Source organism: Varanus komodoensis, unplaced genomic scaffold (assembly GCF_004798865.1).
Source record: "Varanus komodoensis strain SLA01 unplaced genomic scaffold, ASM479886v1 scaffold1, whole genome shotgun sequence".
Taxonomy (NCBI): Eukaryota; Metazoa; Chordata; class Lepidosauria; order Squamata; family Varanidae; genus Varanus; species Varanus komodoensis.
This window is the reverse complement of record NW_025335268.1, coordinates 97,127,736-97,144,286: the sequence shown is the minus strand read 5'-3', so window position 1 is coordinate 97,144,286 and position 16,551 is coordinate 97,127,736. Positions and strand designations below refer to the sequence as shown.

At 41.7% G+C, this 16,551-nt stretch overlaps 1 protein-coding gene across 3 annotated transcripts in view; it reads right to left on the bottom strand.

Moving 5' to 3' along the window:
* Positions 1-16,551, bottom strand: part of SUFU (SUFU negative regulator of hedgehog signaling) — a 102,908-nt gene that overhangs the window by 42,329 nt on the left and 44,028 nt on the right. Inside the window, exons 7-9 of one of the 3 annotated variants that reach the window (XM_044437638.1) lie at positions 15,274-15,430; positions 13,334-13,445; positions 8,086-8,918 (exon numbers count right to left, since the gene is read on the bottom strand). In XM_044437638.1, the coding sequence (XP_044293573.1) occupies positions 8,669-8,918; positions 13,334-13,445; positions 15,274-15,430 (519 nt within the window). In that variant the 3' untranslated portion in view covers positions 8,086-8,668. Of the gene's footprint in view, positions 1-8,085; positions 8,919-13,333; positions 13,446-15,273; positions 15,431-16,551 lie in introns of those variants that run through there. The other 2 variants (XM_044437620.1, XM_044437629.1) reach the window with 2 other exon arrangements.

Sequence of the window (16,551 nt, the reverse complement as noted above, 5' to 3'; positions counted from 1 at the left end):
GTGATGCTTCATCTGGAGCAGGGGTTGGCAACCTTTAACACTCAAAGAGCCATTTGGGCCCATTTCCCACACAAAAGAAAACACAGGGAGCCGCAAAACCCTTTTGACATCTAAAATGAAGATAACACTGCATACATCGTTTTTTACCTTAATGCTATGTATATCTTCATTATGATTTAGCTGCAGCTCTTGTTCAGTCACTAAAAACTGTTATTTTTAATCTTACATTATAAACTAGTAGGACTCCTTTCATATCTTTTGAATAGGAGAACAGCTTCCTGAAGAGTCAAAGTCAGGGCTAAAGGGCTGCATGCACTAAACAGCAAACCCCATAAATTCATCAGCAGTAAAAGCAAATGAATCTACCCATGTATCATTAAACGTTTGGTTTTCTTCAGAAACTTTTCTTCGATTTATCCATGGTTGACCTGGTGGTGGGGGAGCTCAGTAAATTGGGGCGGGTCCGCAGATCTGGGCTGTGCCTGAGATATAGGTGTGTTTAGTGACTGATTAGCAGATAAACAGTCAAGTGCTATGAATTGTGACAGGTCCAGCTTTTAACATTCAGATGAAGGAGATTACATTGGGACAAAGAGAATCCTTTCAGCATCCTTTTTGTTTTGTGTAACATGAGAGCCTGCAGGAAGCTTGTTTAGCAGAGGAATGCAGAGATGTACTTAACTAGCTGATTTAATTAACTAGCTAGTGCTGGGTTCCTGAGTGGAGCTTTGAGCAGATCAGCTGCTGTGCCAGGCGTGTGTTTTGAGTGATGGAGCCACGAGCGGCTCCAGAGTCGCAGGTTGCCAACCCCTGATCTGGAGTATTGTGACCAGTTTGGGACATGACAGTTCAAGAAAGATGCAGACAAGTTGGAAAGAGTTCAGAGGAGGACGACAAGGATGATCCAGAGACTGGAACAAAGCCCTGTGAGGAGATACTGAAAGAAATGGGCATGTTTAGCCTCAAGAAGAGACCCAATGGCCCCTTCCAATTCTACTATTGTATGATTCTAAGCCTGACCCTACTTCCTACATGTTTGATAGTCACACCATTCCTCCTTACGGAAAAATACCATGCAAGAAAAAACTATGAACAAATATATATATATATAATCTGAAGAAACTTGTCCATGGGCCATTGCTAGGCTAATAAGAGAAGAAGCTACATCAGAAGTAGCAATAAGTCTCTTGAATATGTTTTGAAGGGTTTAAGACCACACACAGTGGAAGATCTATTTCTCCAATGGTGATCCTGTGGTCAGTTCAAAGTTTATATACCTAATACCATGTACTAGGGAGCTTGGCTAAACCAGGGACCAATTCTTTACAGTAACATCTGTGCTGAGTGCCAGATGGTTCAAATCAACAAGAGGGAAAAAAGAAAAGGGGAAAACTTCTTTAAAAAGGAAGAATAGAAGATTCTAGCAGCCTTTATACTAATGCTTTTTACGATGCAAGAAAAATGTTTCTGAACTAGTTCTTTTGTAGAAGTTTCCTTTCAGAAAAAATGAAATATTAATTAAAATTAACTATATAACCTGCGCTCATCCATTCCCTGCTATCCATATGTAGCCATATGTCCCTTATAAAACATTTCCCATCTCCACTTGACAAGGGATGTGGCAGAAGAAACCAGTCAATCCACCTGCTTGCTTTCAGTAGCAAGCTGACCACAGAAATGAATTTTCTGACTGTTTGCAAATAACAACAAGCTATGGCTTAATAAGCCATAGCTTGTCATGCATGAATAGCAGACAGTGAGAACACTACTTCTCACATGCTTACCACTTTCATTTTTGCTTAATATATTATGTATATTCATGCACATTACGTTTGTTCATCTTATTCATAGGTTCTTAAGTGTGATGTGCAAACCAGGACTGATATATACAACCAAGCAGTTAAAAAATGTTAACCGCTGGGCTATTTAGCTCCTAAACAACTCATCAGCCTGGTTCATATACTGCACCCAACAAACTACAAGCTGATCAAAAGTAGAAATGACTGGCATAATTTATGTGTAATGCAGTGTTCCTGCTTGTCCCTGCAACTCATAGTTTCCACTGGACAAAAAGCATCTGGAAACATAGCATGTTACCATGCCACCATTTACTTCTTTAAAAGACACAAGTCTCATTATTCCTCCTAAAAGAGTTGTTTCAATTCATGGCTCCAGCCTAGTCCTCGGAAACTGTTTTATTTTGCTTTTGTACTTCTGCAAACCTTACGTTTTTTGATCTTGCTTCTCAAAGGCCTTTATAATCCTATTAGCACTCTCCATAAAGGGATATAAAAGGAATGATGAACAACCTAACACAGCATTGGCCAGTCTAGGTTCTATCTCCTATGTGGTGTGTATACTGCCAACCACTCCACCTTCCCAGAATTTGCTACTCATGTGCTCTCCCAAGCAGGAACTCTCCCCAGCTACCTGATATTATTAGTTATAAGACCATGCTATTCACATTCTACAGATGAGAAAGCAATACCTGAAACCGAGAAATAATGATTTGTCCAAAAGCACACACTAAGTTTATGTTAGAGGCAAGACTTAGATCCAGTTTTTAAAAATCCACATGCACTTTTCTAATATCTTACAATTTTTATTTTCATATTAATGCAATGCTAATATATTGCTATATCAGCAAAACAAACTGGAATGGCAGCTGTTGCATTCTCTCCAAGGTAATAGGGCTTGGCAGAGGAGAAAGTGAAAACACAAAATTAAATAGTCATACTGAAACTATAGAAAAACTAGTATGGAATACTAGTTCTGAGTCCACTGTAAATCTCAGTTCAGCCATGAACTTCCTGGGTGGCTTAAAGTAACTCAAAATTTCTCAGCATTCATTATTATTCGATTACTTGAGAGCCAGTGTGGTATGGCAGTTAAGAGTGCTGGACTGGGGATCTGGGACTCTAGCTTTTGTGAGCCAAGGTTCCTCCTTCAATCACCAGCAGTTGGCCATTTTCTTTGCCAAATGTTCTTTATTACTTCCAAGTATAAATCACCCAGAATGGATCTCTGAGCGTGCACAGAGCAGTTTACTGAACACAATCTAGTGATTACCTCCAGTAATTCTCTTTATGAACGTGCCTGGGCCCCAAACTTCAGAGCATACCTCCTCTCTACATGCTGCTCATGCAACTAGGCCTCTCACCTGACACCTTGTCATGAGGTTGAGAGCAGGGGGGTGGGGAGAATTCATCCCCAGCAGCCCCTCCCACTGGCTCTACTTCTTGGAAATGCTTGGCCCAATGAAACATCTGCCCTTGAGTTAATCACTTCTTCCAGTTCATCTCAGGACCCTGAGCTAACCCATGCCAATCTCACTGAAATATTCTTAATTTTCTGATTTTGATTTAGTGTCTGGGACGCAGCCATTAATCTGTGAGAATGCTTGTCCAATGCTTCCCTCTTGCTCCTAACACTAGTTCCCACTTGGCCGTGAAGCCAATCACTTACTCTCAGCCTAAACTACCTCATAGGACTGTTGTTGTGAGGATAAAATGGAGTTATGCAGGCCAGCTTGAGTTCCTCACCAGAGGAAAAAAGGCAGGACATAAATGCAATCTAATAATGATATTTGTATTTCTGGCCACTCTTACAGAGTTGTTGTGTGAATGTTACTGTGATAATATATATGAAACATTTTGAGCACTTATGGAGAAGTCAGAAAAAGCATCTGCCTCATGGTAAGTGACATATATCAGTTCAGAGCATGGCTTTCTCAAACATCTGAAATCGAAGCATCACAAACTCATGTGCTAACCCTATCCCAAACCAGAATACATTGCAGTATTTTTATTATACAGCAGAGGGCAATCTAAAATTATTTCAGGAAATTAAGGGCACATCTTTCCTATTAACTATGTTATTTGAATCACACTCTTCTGCTCTGTCATACATACAGGACTGAGCCTGCACAGCTCTACCCCAGCCTCCTCTGCACCTGTCTAGAGGCCTAAAATGGTAACTGGTTTCTGGTTCCTTCATTTCACTGAGAAACTGTTACTTAAGTCAGTTATATTCCTAATGAAGGGAAATAATAATAGGTAAGAGTAAAGGTTTCCCCTTGACATTAAGTCTAGTCATGCCTGACTCTAGGGGGCGGTGCTCATCTCCATTTCCTAGCCAAGGGAGCCAGCATTTGTCTGCAGACAGTCTCTGTGGCCATGTGGTTGGCATGACTAAACACCGAAGTGCACGGAATGCTGTTACCTTCCCACCTTTTAAAAAGTGGTACCTTTTTATCTACTTGTATTTGCATGCTTTCGAACTGTAAGGTTAGCAGGAGCTGGGACAGAGCAACGGGAACTCACCCTGTTGTGCAGCTTTGAAGCGGCGACCTGTCTATCAACCAGCCCAGCAGCACAGCAGTTTAAACCACTGCGCCACCTGCATCCCTTAATAATAGGTAAGCAACCCCAATTTCTTCATAATCTAAGTGCAATTTTACATATGAAAGATACTAAACTAGTTTAAAAGGAAGATTCTGCCAATTACACAGCTGAAGAACTGCCCTTCCTATTGCTGCCTCCTTTCCTGTTGGAACATTATAATGTAGGCTACATAACAGGGGTGGCCAAACATGCAGCTCTTTGAGTTTATTTTGTGGCTTGCAGCCTGCAGACACCACTTACTGTTCACCACCTGCTGCCGCTGCCCATGGGTGCCCACTTGCAGCTCTCATTCATCTGACATTTATCACATGTGGCTCTTCCATTGAGCAAGTCCAGCTACCCATCCTATATAATCTTGGAGAAGATGAAAACAGATCATGTTGTTTTTTAAAGGGTCAGTTAGGTATTATCCTCATAAGAAGGCGGTAAAAGGATGTCCTGGCTTTTACTGTGTGTGTTACACAGGTCAGAGCAGACCATCACAGCGCTTTAGGGCATACAGAATCTCATCAGCCTTCCCTAAGCTGGTGTAATCTACATGTTTTTGACTGAAACTGCCTATAATCCTGTTCACTGCATTCTTCACTGTTCACTGATAGCTGCAGATAAAGTTGAAGTCCAAAATATCTGGAGGGTGCCAGGTTGAGGAACATTGATTTATATAATGTAGAACAGGAATGGACAGTTTTGGGGGTTGGAGAGTTCTATTGTCAACTCAGACTACACCACAGCCTGAACATCTGATGCCAAAATTTGGAGATACAATGACAGGAGCAAATACAACAAAACAAAACACAAACTAGTCTAGCTTCTAGGAACATGGTTGTGCTTCTATTGGGCTGGTTCCCTTTGTATTTTCTTTTCAAGCAACCAGTGCTTTTTCCACTGTAGCAGCAAATTCAGAGACAATGAGTGCGTGGGGCGGGGGGGGGGGGGAGTGCTACATGCGGCCTGCAGGCCTCATGCTTGCCACCCTAAAAGGAGGGTAGCAATAATCCAGCAGACCCTTTTACTGTTGAACAAAATCTCTGGAACAACTGGGAATTCTTCTGATAAACCCTGGTTCTAGTTAAATGTAAGAAAGAGGGTTGACAAACCCAGCATGTAAAGAACCTATATAGGATTATGCCAAATGATTAAGACTCACCTCACTGTGAGATGCTGAGATCCTAGACAATAAGCAAACCAGCTTAAAGCCATTTGTTTCTGTTCTAAGAGGAATAATTAATTGTAAAGTACTCAGATAGACCTCCAAAACAGCCACAGCCACAATGCTGTCTAGGGGCAGATACAAGAGATGCATAAAGATAATGCATGGTTTGGAGAAAATAGACAGGAAGCTATTTTTCTCTAAAGTAGATTAGACAAATTTATGGAGTATAAGGCTATAAACCTTACTAGTCATGGCTATATACTTGTACTACCTTCACCATCAGAAGCAATGTGCTTCTGAGGATGAGTTGCTGGAAACAACAGAAGAAAAGGCAGGCTGCTTACCTGTAACTGTGATCATCTGTGCATTCACACACACAGGCTCTGTGTCTGCATGAAGCATGTTGTTTGGAAGAGTCCACAGCTGAGAAGAGTTTTTGTGGGAACCCTTCCCCACCTTCAGCATCGGTATATAGGAGGGGGTCCTGCCCACTCCTTCAATACACTCAAGTCTGACATTGCAGCTTCAGGATAGGAGGAGGACCTGATAGACCAACCTCAAGCTTGGTTGAAAACAATCTTTACTTAATAGATAAAAATGACAGTATATGACACTGGAGAGGGGATGGTGGATGTGTTGTGTGAATGCCCAGATGACTACTTGAAGAATTACAGTTATAGGTAGGCAATCTACCTTTCTCCTTTGTGGTGTTTGTGCATCACACATACTGGTGACCAGCAAGCTTATCTTTCCTTAGAGGTTTGATGTCATTACTGGAAAATTGAAAAGACGACTGTTCTCCTGAAGGCAGAATCTGCACTGGCACAAACATTAGGCCTGTAGTGGTTCACAAAGCTGGCTGCTCTGCAAAGGTCAGGCAGAGGAATTCCAGCATGAAGAACAGTGGAAGCTGCCATTGACTGAGCAGAGTGGGCCTTCAGTGCTCCTGAAATCTGTAGGCCAACAAGCATGTAAGCTGTGCCACTGAGGCTGTTAACCATGGGGAAAATACAGGAAGTCCTTTCTTTTTGTATCACCATAGCAAATAAAAAGGTTCTGAGAACAGCAAAATGACTCCTGGATAGGTAGAAGGCTAGCTCTCTACAAATGTACACGAAGTCAATTCTACTGGATTTGATAGAGAAGGAAAAAGATCTGGCAAAACAATGTCCTCATTGATATGGAAATTTGATACAATTTTTCAGAGGAATGAAGGGTCTGGACACAGCAACACATTGTCTCTATGGAAGACCATGTACAGAGGATCCAACCTGAGAGTGCATATCTTACTGGAATAGTGGGATGAAGTGATCACCACAAGGAACACAGCAACAGCTAGTATGGATTGTCACCATGAGGTCAAACAGTTGGTCTGAGAGCTTGTAGGATACAGAGAAGCTCCAATTAGCAGTTAAAGAACAGGTTGGTGGAACAATGTTCTTGAGACCCTGGAAGATAAGGAATGAGAGTAAACCAACAAGCCTTGGATCAGCACATGGAAGTTTGAAATTGCTGCCAGGTAGATGCTGATACATGTCTACAGCCCACATTGAAACAAAGTTGAAGAAGAAGAGACTTGCTCTTTTATATAGCTCTTTCCCCAGGAATCCCCAGTGGTACTCCTCAGGGCCCTGGCTACTACAGCAGTCTGGGACCAATTCTGAAACTTCCAGGGTTATTATTCTGGTGCTAGGCCAGCAGATAGAGCCCTGGCACTGCCTAGGTTCTGACAGATGCAAAGGAGGAAAAATTCTTCCATTTTTAGTAGAAGGTTTCTGCACCACATTGAGTACTGAGAAGAGTCCTTTGAGAATACCAGTGAGCCCTGCATCTAAGGCAGGATCCTCCATGCCACAAGATGCAGGGTACATATATCAGGGTGCAATACCTTGCTCTGATCTCAAGTTATTAGGTCTGGTTTTGATGGGAACTGGAGATAGCTTCCATCAGACAACTAACAGCAGTTGGGTGAAACACAGCTGTCTGTGCCACCCAGTGAACCTTTGCTAGGAATGGGGAGAAAAAGGTAAAACAATGTCCCCAACCAGTTCAGGAGGAAAGCTTTGTCTGGAGCAGTGAAATGATCAAACCCAGCTGTTCCTCACTTTGTAAAGATATTCCCTGGCACATTAATGTTGTGCTACCACTTGTGGGACTCAGTCAAGGTATTGTTGTCAGTCAAGGTATTGTTGATGCCAGCAACATGGATATAAAGATGACTTACAGCAACTGCTGCTGTAAATGTGATGGCCCTGTTGATGCACCAATCCCAGATCCTGACAGCCAAAACTGTCAGAAGAACAGACCAGATGCCCACCTATCTGTTGATATAGATTGTGGAATGCGCTCCCCGGAGAGATTTGCCTGGCACTGAGTTTATATCCTTTCGGTGCCAGGTTAAAACCTTTTTATTTGTTATTTTAAAAACAAATTTTAATGTTTAACAATCACTTTTATTTAACTTATATTTTTTGGTTGTTATTATGTTAAGATTGTTGTTTTATTGTGCTTGTTTTAATGATTGTAAGCTGTCCTGAGATGCTATGCAAAAGGGACTGCATATGGAAGTTTTAAATAAAGAAGCAAAGAATGAACGAACACCACAGTGGTATTACCTGTAGTGATCTGCGCATGGCAATGAGAAAGGGACATTTGAAAAGCCACAAGAGCTTCCTCACTTCAAGCATATCCAGATCATTCATTGGCTTGCAGGCTTTGAACTTGTTCCATGTCCCTCAAATCTTCAGAGAACCACAGTGGGCTCCCCACATGAACAGGGAGGCATTCAGGGTCACCATAAAAGCTGACTTGGAGAAAGTAAAAGGAATCCCCTTGGTGAGGTTGTACTGAGGTGTCCACCACTTGCGGCTCATCTGGATGGTTTTTGGAATCTAAAATTGAGTACTTCAAAGGTTGTCTGTGGGGTGTAATGCATAGATCAACCCCAACTGAAGGGGATGCATCCAGAGCCTGGGCAATGGGATCACTGTGACTGCTGCTGCCATCAAACAGAGGAGCTGTTGGATCTGGAATGCAGTGAGAACAGGTGCCCATACAAACTGTTGGCCACTTTGATCAGGACTGACACTCCAGAATTTTGGGAGATATGTCTCTACTGAACTGCAGTCAAGACAAACTCCAATGAAGAGGACTGACTAATTGACTGAGAGAGAGAAGATTCTTCTAAGTTTATACAAAGCCCCAACTTACCAGTTAAGTGCAGGTAGCTTTGATGGAATAGAGTGACTCTTGTTTGGATGCTGCCACAATCAGCCATCCATCCAGGTAAGAGTAGATCTGGATTTCTTACAGGTGTATGTGGGCACAGACTACCGCCATGCACCTCATGAAGACTCTTAGGGCTGTGGATAGTCCAAATGAAAAATAGGAAAGTGGAAAACCTTCCTCCAACCTGAAAATGTACGAAATGCCTGAGTCCTCTACAGAAATGTGAAAGTGTGTGTCATTCATATCTATTGAGGCACACCAATCTCCTTCATGAAGCAAGGGCAGAATGTTTTGCAACATCAACATCCAGAACTTCTCCCATGAGATAAAGGAGTTGATGCCTCTGAGGCTGAGGATCAGCTGAAGCGCTCCATCCTACTTTGCTACTATAAAGCATGGAGTAGAAGGTGTCTTGGAAATGGAAATGAGAGATTCATTCTATATCACCCTTGGAAAGCAGTAAGTCCAGCTCCAAAATCAAGGCTGTAGATGGTTCCAAACTTCTTATGATACAGAGAGATAGGAGGGCTTCAAATTCAATCCTGTATCCCCTTTCCACAACAGGCACAAACTAGTGTTATTGCTTCCCATAAAAAAAAAGGAAAGGAGACACCAGTCAAAGACCAGGGTATGGGTGGAGGAGCCACCCCAAGACAGTCAAAAGTGGCATCTGTCAGTATCAGAACACCTGCACCCTAGCAGTATCTTTGGGTGGCATCTCTGAGCCACTGATAGAGGACTTACTGCTGTCAAGCTGAGTGGTCCATTTGGGCCCAAGGTAGATAAGAGGACTGATTAACATGGTACCATTATGGGATGGTCTTTATGGCCTCAAAAGCAGATGCGGGTTCAGTACCATACTTTGGGTGGCTATCCTTGCCTTCTGGACTGAATCCATTTGCTCATCCAACTTTGCATTGAAAAGCCCATCCTCATGGAATGGTACAGCCTTCGCCCCCCCCCCTTTTAATGATTGTCATAAAAATGTAGAATGCAGTGAGAGCAGTGTGGTGTAGTGGTTAAGAGCATGGGACTGGGACCCAGACGATCCGGGTTCGAGTCCCCGCTCGGCCATGGAGCCAACTGGGAGACTTTGGGCCAGTCACAGACTCTCAGCCCAACCTACCTCACAGGGTTGTTATTGTGGGGATAAGATGGAGGAGGAGATGTAAGCTGCCTTGAGCCCTTTGTAGGAAAAAGGCAGGATATAAATCGAAAATAAATAAAAGAAAAAGAAAAAGGATATCAAGGGAACTTATACAAATATTACATATGGTATAAAATTTTTAAAATTCAGAAAGTCATTATTATCTCTTCTACATTCTGTTAATTAGTAGTTAATTGAAACTTACAGAGCAATTATTCTAATCTATAACTCTTAATACTAACATTTTCCATTCCTTTTAAACTGATTTTAAAAAACAAAACATCGTACTAAAATTATAACTAATATTTTTGCAAGTTCTATTAAATAAATTGTATATAATAAGCTTTCCATTTATCATTAAATTCTTCAGCCAGTTTTGCCATTATTGCATATTCAGCTAGCTTATTTTTCCAATCCTCTTTAGTTGGATAGTCTTCTGTTTCCATTTTGATGCTATTATAATTCTAGCTGCTGTTACCATATATTTAAATAATTCTACCAGAATGGGAGAGCCTTGATCTGGGAGTGGGCATCCTGTAACAGACAGAAAAAGCATAGTCATGTGCACCTCCTCAGTGCCACGACTCCAATCATTGCCTTGGTGCTTGGCCATGTGAATATGCTGGTGGGAGAGGTGGGTCCCTGTTCCAGTCCGAGGGGATATAGTGAGAATATGAGAATGCTCTGGCACTTGGAATTCAAAGTGGGTTTCCACCAGTTTTACTGCTCTGGCTCTCTTTGCCAACTTCTTGGCCTTGGGCACTTTCAGTGAGCAGAGCAGCACAGTCTGGCCCATGGTCATAGCTGGCTCATGGTCACAGCTGTTACTAAGGCAGGCTGAAGCAAGGCTGGGATCTCTGAGGTAAATGGGCATTCAGCAGGTTTTGAAGAGTCTACTGCCTGCAGCCCCTTGCTCCATAACTCAGCTCTTAGGAAGTCTGCCCGAGATCTTCAGGCCTACTTAATGAAGGTCTGGCAATGAGGGCAGGAATCCAGAACATGGCTTTCTCCCAGGCAGAGCAGATACAAGAAGTGTCTATCAGTAGGTGGATGCTTTTTCTACTAATGGTGAGTGCCATTTTAAGAAGGATGTTTTATAAAAAATGGTGAGGAATGACGAAGCAGAAAGGGAACTCTGCCCTTTCCCTAGGATTTTTTTTGTTTTTAAATAGAAAAGGTAGTAGGGAAAGGGGGAAATCACAAGGAAAAATGCATAAGCGTAATACAAGTTGCTAGAACAAGAACTGAAACAAGATAAACCTTCTGAGGCACCACAATGGTGCTCAAAGAAGAACAGTGGAAATGGGCAGGAACCTTTCCTATATTCTGATGCTGAGAGTGGGGGGGGGGGGGAATATCCTAATACACACCATATATATCCCAATAAATATCATGAATATCCTAATATTCACCATAAATAATACCATACACACCTCATAATACCTAATACACACCTAATAATACCATAAATATCCTAATATACACCATATAAATCAAAACTCCCTCAGCTGTGGAATCTTCTTAACAGGCTCCATGCAGGCACAAAACCCATGTGTGTGATACACAGACAGGGCTCCCGCCCACTCCATGACACTGAGCTGTGGAAGTTCTCTCTGATTCAGGCCTCATGCTGTGTTGCAAAGCCCATGTATGTGATGCACACAGACCACAAAGAAGAATGTTCTGTTACCTTCATGTCCTCCTTAAAGACTTCCACAGGCATCTGTCTGACTACTGTATGAAACAAGATGCTGCACTAGATAGGTCTCTGGTCTGATTTGGCATTACTCTTCTTTTGTTTCTGGCAACAAGATATCTGGAGCTGTATATGGCAAAAGTCTAATACTAAGATATAACACTGGAGCACAACTGCCACCTTTTTGTAGAGATGAAATAGTGAGAACAGCTTCTTTTCCCACTCACCGACAGGAAATGTTTCTCTTACTATTGAACATACACATGTTTCCAACTCACATAGGAAGAAGTTTTCCCGATGTCTCTTGCAAAGGTACTGGCAAGGATGTTGAAGAAGGCCTAATGGAATCTATAAAAGTAACTTTCTCACTGAATTGACTCAGTGTTCCAAGAAATGGATTCCCACACCAGGAAGAAGCAAGTTATTAAAACCTTCTCCTATGAGAGACCTGAACTTGGGATGAACTTTTTCATATTTCTTGAGAAGATCCAGCCATCTCCTAGGTATACTAAATAGTGACTGTGTCTATCAATAAATAAGAACTGACCTCAGAAGGATGACGATGACATGACGACGTCACCACCACCACCACCACCACAATCCTCATGAATGCTCTACAAATAGCAGAATCTGGTTGTTCTATAGTAGATGCTAAAAAAACCACCTCTCGTTCTGCTACTCAATTCCACCTCAAATCATGAGGAAGAAAGCAACAAGTGAAGAAAATCAGCAAAGATCAGCTATATGTAATCTGTAATGTAATATATAAATATATAATATAAAGGTAATATATACCTTTACAAAAACAGTGCAGGGAACAAGGCTCCTATTTACCAAAAGGATGTCCCCACCACACGTGTGAAGCCCAAAAACCCCTGAGACAAGGAGAGGACATGCATTTGCTTCCTATATTTCAGTGTTTCCAGAAGGACCTAAACTGTAGTCTATGCTATACTCCCACATAATTAGGCTAGTAGGGAGAAAACATACAAAAACAATGCACCAAACAATGTATATAAATGGCACAGTGAAAGGACCCAAATTTATTTCCTTTATTCCACAGAACTGCTAGTGGTCTATAATTAGTTATGTATATGTTCTATCCTTTTCTGTAATTAGTCATGTATATGTTCTACCATGTTTATTTTCATGCATATGTTCAAAGAGGCCTTGATCAGACCTCCTATGTTGAATACTGCCTCTTTTATCTAACCCAGCATTCCCCAGACCAGTGCCCCATACATGTTTTTGACTACAATTCCTATCAGTCACAGGTTCCGTTAGCAATGATCATGAATCCTAGGAGTTCTAGTCCAAAACATCTGGAGTGTTCCAGCTTGGAAGTCTGATTCAAACAATGCTCCTGTAACTATCCCCTGCTTTGTCAGTCTGACAATATGCTGGATTACTTAAATATCCATTACATACCATATAAATCTTGATTGACGCTCAGAAATTCTGAACAAGCTCTACAGCATACCAGTATGCAGGCACACACCCTTGTATTTCCCCTTTCTGTTTTTTGGTTTTTTTTTTAGATTTGAAGTATGGAGTGTACATTTATCTTTCTAATATAGATGTACATGTAAAATTATTGAATAAATAAATATTATGGTGGTGATATTAAATTAAGTTTACCGCTAATTAATTCCCAAGTCAATATTAGAAACAGTATTCTCAGTAACTAAAGGCAAAACTAAACTTACGGTGCTCTGTCATTGTTCAGCCCATTCTGTCTCTGAGCACTAATTGGTGGCAGGACAGGTTTGCTGTTAATCTCAAGTCCCCTTCGCAGAGTTTCTCGAATTTGCTCTGTATCTGAAATGACAGCAATTAAAACAGTTAAATTTAATTCAGATGAACCTTCAAATTATATCCTGAAAGATAAGGAAGCGACTGCATACTCCTTCCTTTCTCTTATATGGTTTCCCTGTTTTTTGCTTAGCATGAACCACAGCTTATTGTGGTAAACCAGCCAACTATAGTTGGTGTTTACTCTTCAATCCAAATCACAATCAGAAAGGATGGTTTGCAGAAACTATGCAATTCTGACTTGGGGGAAAAGTGCTAATCATAGTTTGCTGACTTGAGCATAAAGAAAAGCACAACTCTATAACTCATTCATAATCCACCAAGCAATGGTTTAAAATGGGAGAGGGTAACCTTGATCTAATTTCATCCATGCTGGAACCCAATGCAGTCTGTGGTGGGTTCAGCATTCCTCTACAGGTCTCACCCCTACCTTCAAAAAGCCATTGAGCAAAGGGGAATCTGCCATTCATCTCCAATTTTAGCAATAATCTAAAAGCAGAGAAAATAAGCAGAAAACAGAGATAATTTCGAGACTGCTCCCGATACCAGCTCACCATATCACTTGCACCCTTGGAAAGCGCCAATATTCAGCAGAGGCCCTTGTGGAAAGCAAGGATCTTTGTCAAATCCTCTTCTTCCTATTTCTGTGCCATTCCAAAGGGTGGAAATGGCCAAGGTTTTCCCCTCTGCTTCCTCTAGACTCACCTACAGGCAATATGGCTCCAAGATTATTCTTTTAACAGATTGTAATATACATTTAAAATTTGTGGATTTTTTTGACTTTGGTAAAGCTGATACAGGAAAACATTCAAGTGCCAGATGAAGTAAGCTTGTTCATGAAAGAGCAAAAAGAAACTTAATGTAGACCACATAAAGCATCAACCTACCATAACACTCTGCTAATGAGCAACAGAGGTTTCAATTTATTTTTGAAAACACATTTCTCATAATTGTTAAACTTTAAAAAATATCATAACTAGGGACGAGAAGAAAATAGTGGTGGTGGTGGCGGTGGTGGCAGAAGCATCTTGAATTTCAACTTTTAACTAACTGTACATATCTGAAATTATGGGAGCCTGAGAATTCAAGTGGAAAAATATTAAAAGGATAAAAATATCCTCTTGAACCTCAAGAAAATGTTTAATATATACACATGTGACATTTTATTGGTCTGAGTTACCTAACCTTCATTATCTTAACAGAACTTTAGTACTTCTATCTAAAAGAAATTCTACATGAAGTTTGTAGAATTTATGTCTGTATGAAGTTTTGCTTACAGGTTTCACAGTGTTTGGTACTATTACATGGTATCTACATAGCTGCATTGAAGACCTGGCAGTAGAAGACAGGTTATAAATCAGGGGTCTCAAACTCGCAGCCCGCAGGCCAACTGCCGGGACGGACGGGGCACGGGGGAGGGGCCCTGCGGCCTTCAAAGTGCCGGCTGCGCCCGGGCCGGCCGCGGGATGAGCGGCCCACCACCACCGCGGTGGTGGAATACTTGATGTGGCCCAGCCTCACCCAGACTCTACTTCCAGCGGCCCCCAGGTAAGTTGAGTTTGAGACCCCTGTTATAAATGGTTTGAATAAAACAAATTAACCAATATGTGCACAAGCACATATTTATTGTGTTTGTGATGAAGGCCTATCTTCTACTATCAGTTTTATAAGGAAACATGACAGAAGGGTTGTAGTGAAAATGCAGTCTGATATCAGCTCCAAATCTGAAATATTGACAACTTAACTTTTTTTGAGACTAGCTCTACTAATGCATATACTGGATTATGATGCTGAGAAGACAAACTTCTAGTGACTCAGTCAGGTGTTTTCTTACCTTTACCAGACAAACGTCGTGGATGTGTGCCAATGCAGATGCTTCTACTGTCTTCATCATCCTCTGGTGGCCGGCTAAGATCATCCCAGGCACATTTAGCACTGACACCACTCAGGTTTGAGCCATCTGTCTCAATCCCTTTATCAACTCTGTCCTGCTTAAAAAGATCCAAAACAGATACATATTTTGAGACTATGTTCCCAACTTTGCCACCACAGGAACTGGAGTCTCCTGCAGTTTATTTTCCTAGATTGTATAAGCAGTCATCACCCAAAAAACAAAGGGCTGAAATATTTTCTTCTACAGCACCTGAAGAAATAAGATATGAGAATCAGGCTGTAAGCCTGTTCCACTGAACACAGTCTTTCAGATAGGCATGCACTGGATTAGACCACCAGTCATTATTTACTGGGCAGGTAAACACTAAACTATGCTGTGAATAAGCTATGCAGTATGGGCTGTTCGTGTAACAACCCATGTTATGCCCAACAGAACACTGGGCTTGCCATGGCTTGTTCTGCCCCTCCTTCCCTCTCAGTCTTCCAGCCAGCTCTGGCACGTATCCCAGGCATCTCTGTAGCAGAATTCACATCCTGTGATATCTTGTTCCCTTGCTACATCAGCAGCCTTTTTACTATTGATCCACTAAATGTTCAGGGCATGTTTTGAATTTACTGGTTCCCATCAGAATGTTTTCCCATCCCTCCTCCACCCTGTACCTGCTGGTAATTGCTTATATTTCTAACAAGAGCTGTAAACCTTTTCAAATCCTATTGTGCTTTTTATGAGCACACTGCTACCTTTGCCTGCCTGTTCTGCTTGTTTCTTTTATCCAATTTCCTTCTCTGAAGCTTCTCCTCCCTCCTGCTCTCCAACTCCCTGGGTAGGGTTTTGTGTTGCAGCTGTCCCCTCTCCCCTTGGCCTGGCCTATTAGCAAAGCCTTTTTCCCTTCCTTTGTTGCTTCAAACATGGAAATCTCTTTGAGTTCACTTCTCCAAGTTTTTCCCCACTCTGTGGCCTGACTTCTCAAGCAGTTTTTCTACTGGAGCCTCCCTATCTCCTCTCCTGCTATAACATCCTATAACTGTACCAGTCTAATTTTCCTCCAAGAAGACCACATTGTATTGTAACACTAGAGAAGATTCTTACTGAGAAGCAACAGCTTGTGGCAGCTTCCGATCCTGCCCTATGAACAGCTATAAACCTTTTATTTTGGAAGTCACTATTACACATTGCTTGTACAGATGCTGATGGGTGGCTGGGTGGCTCTAAATGGGA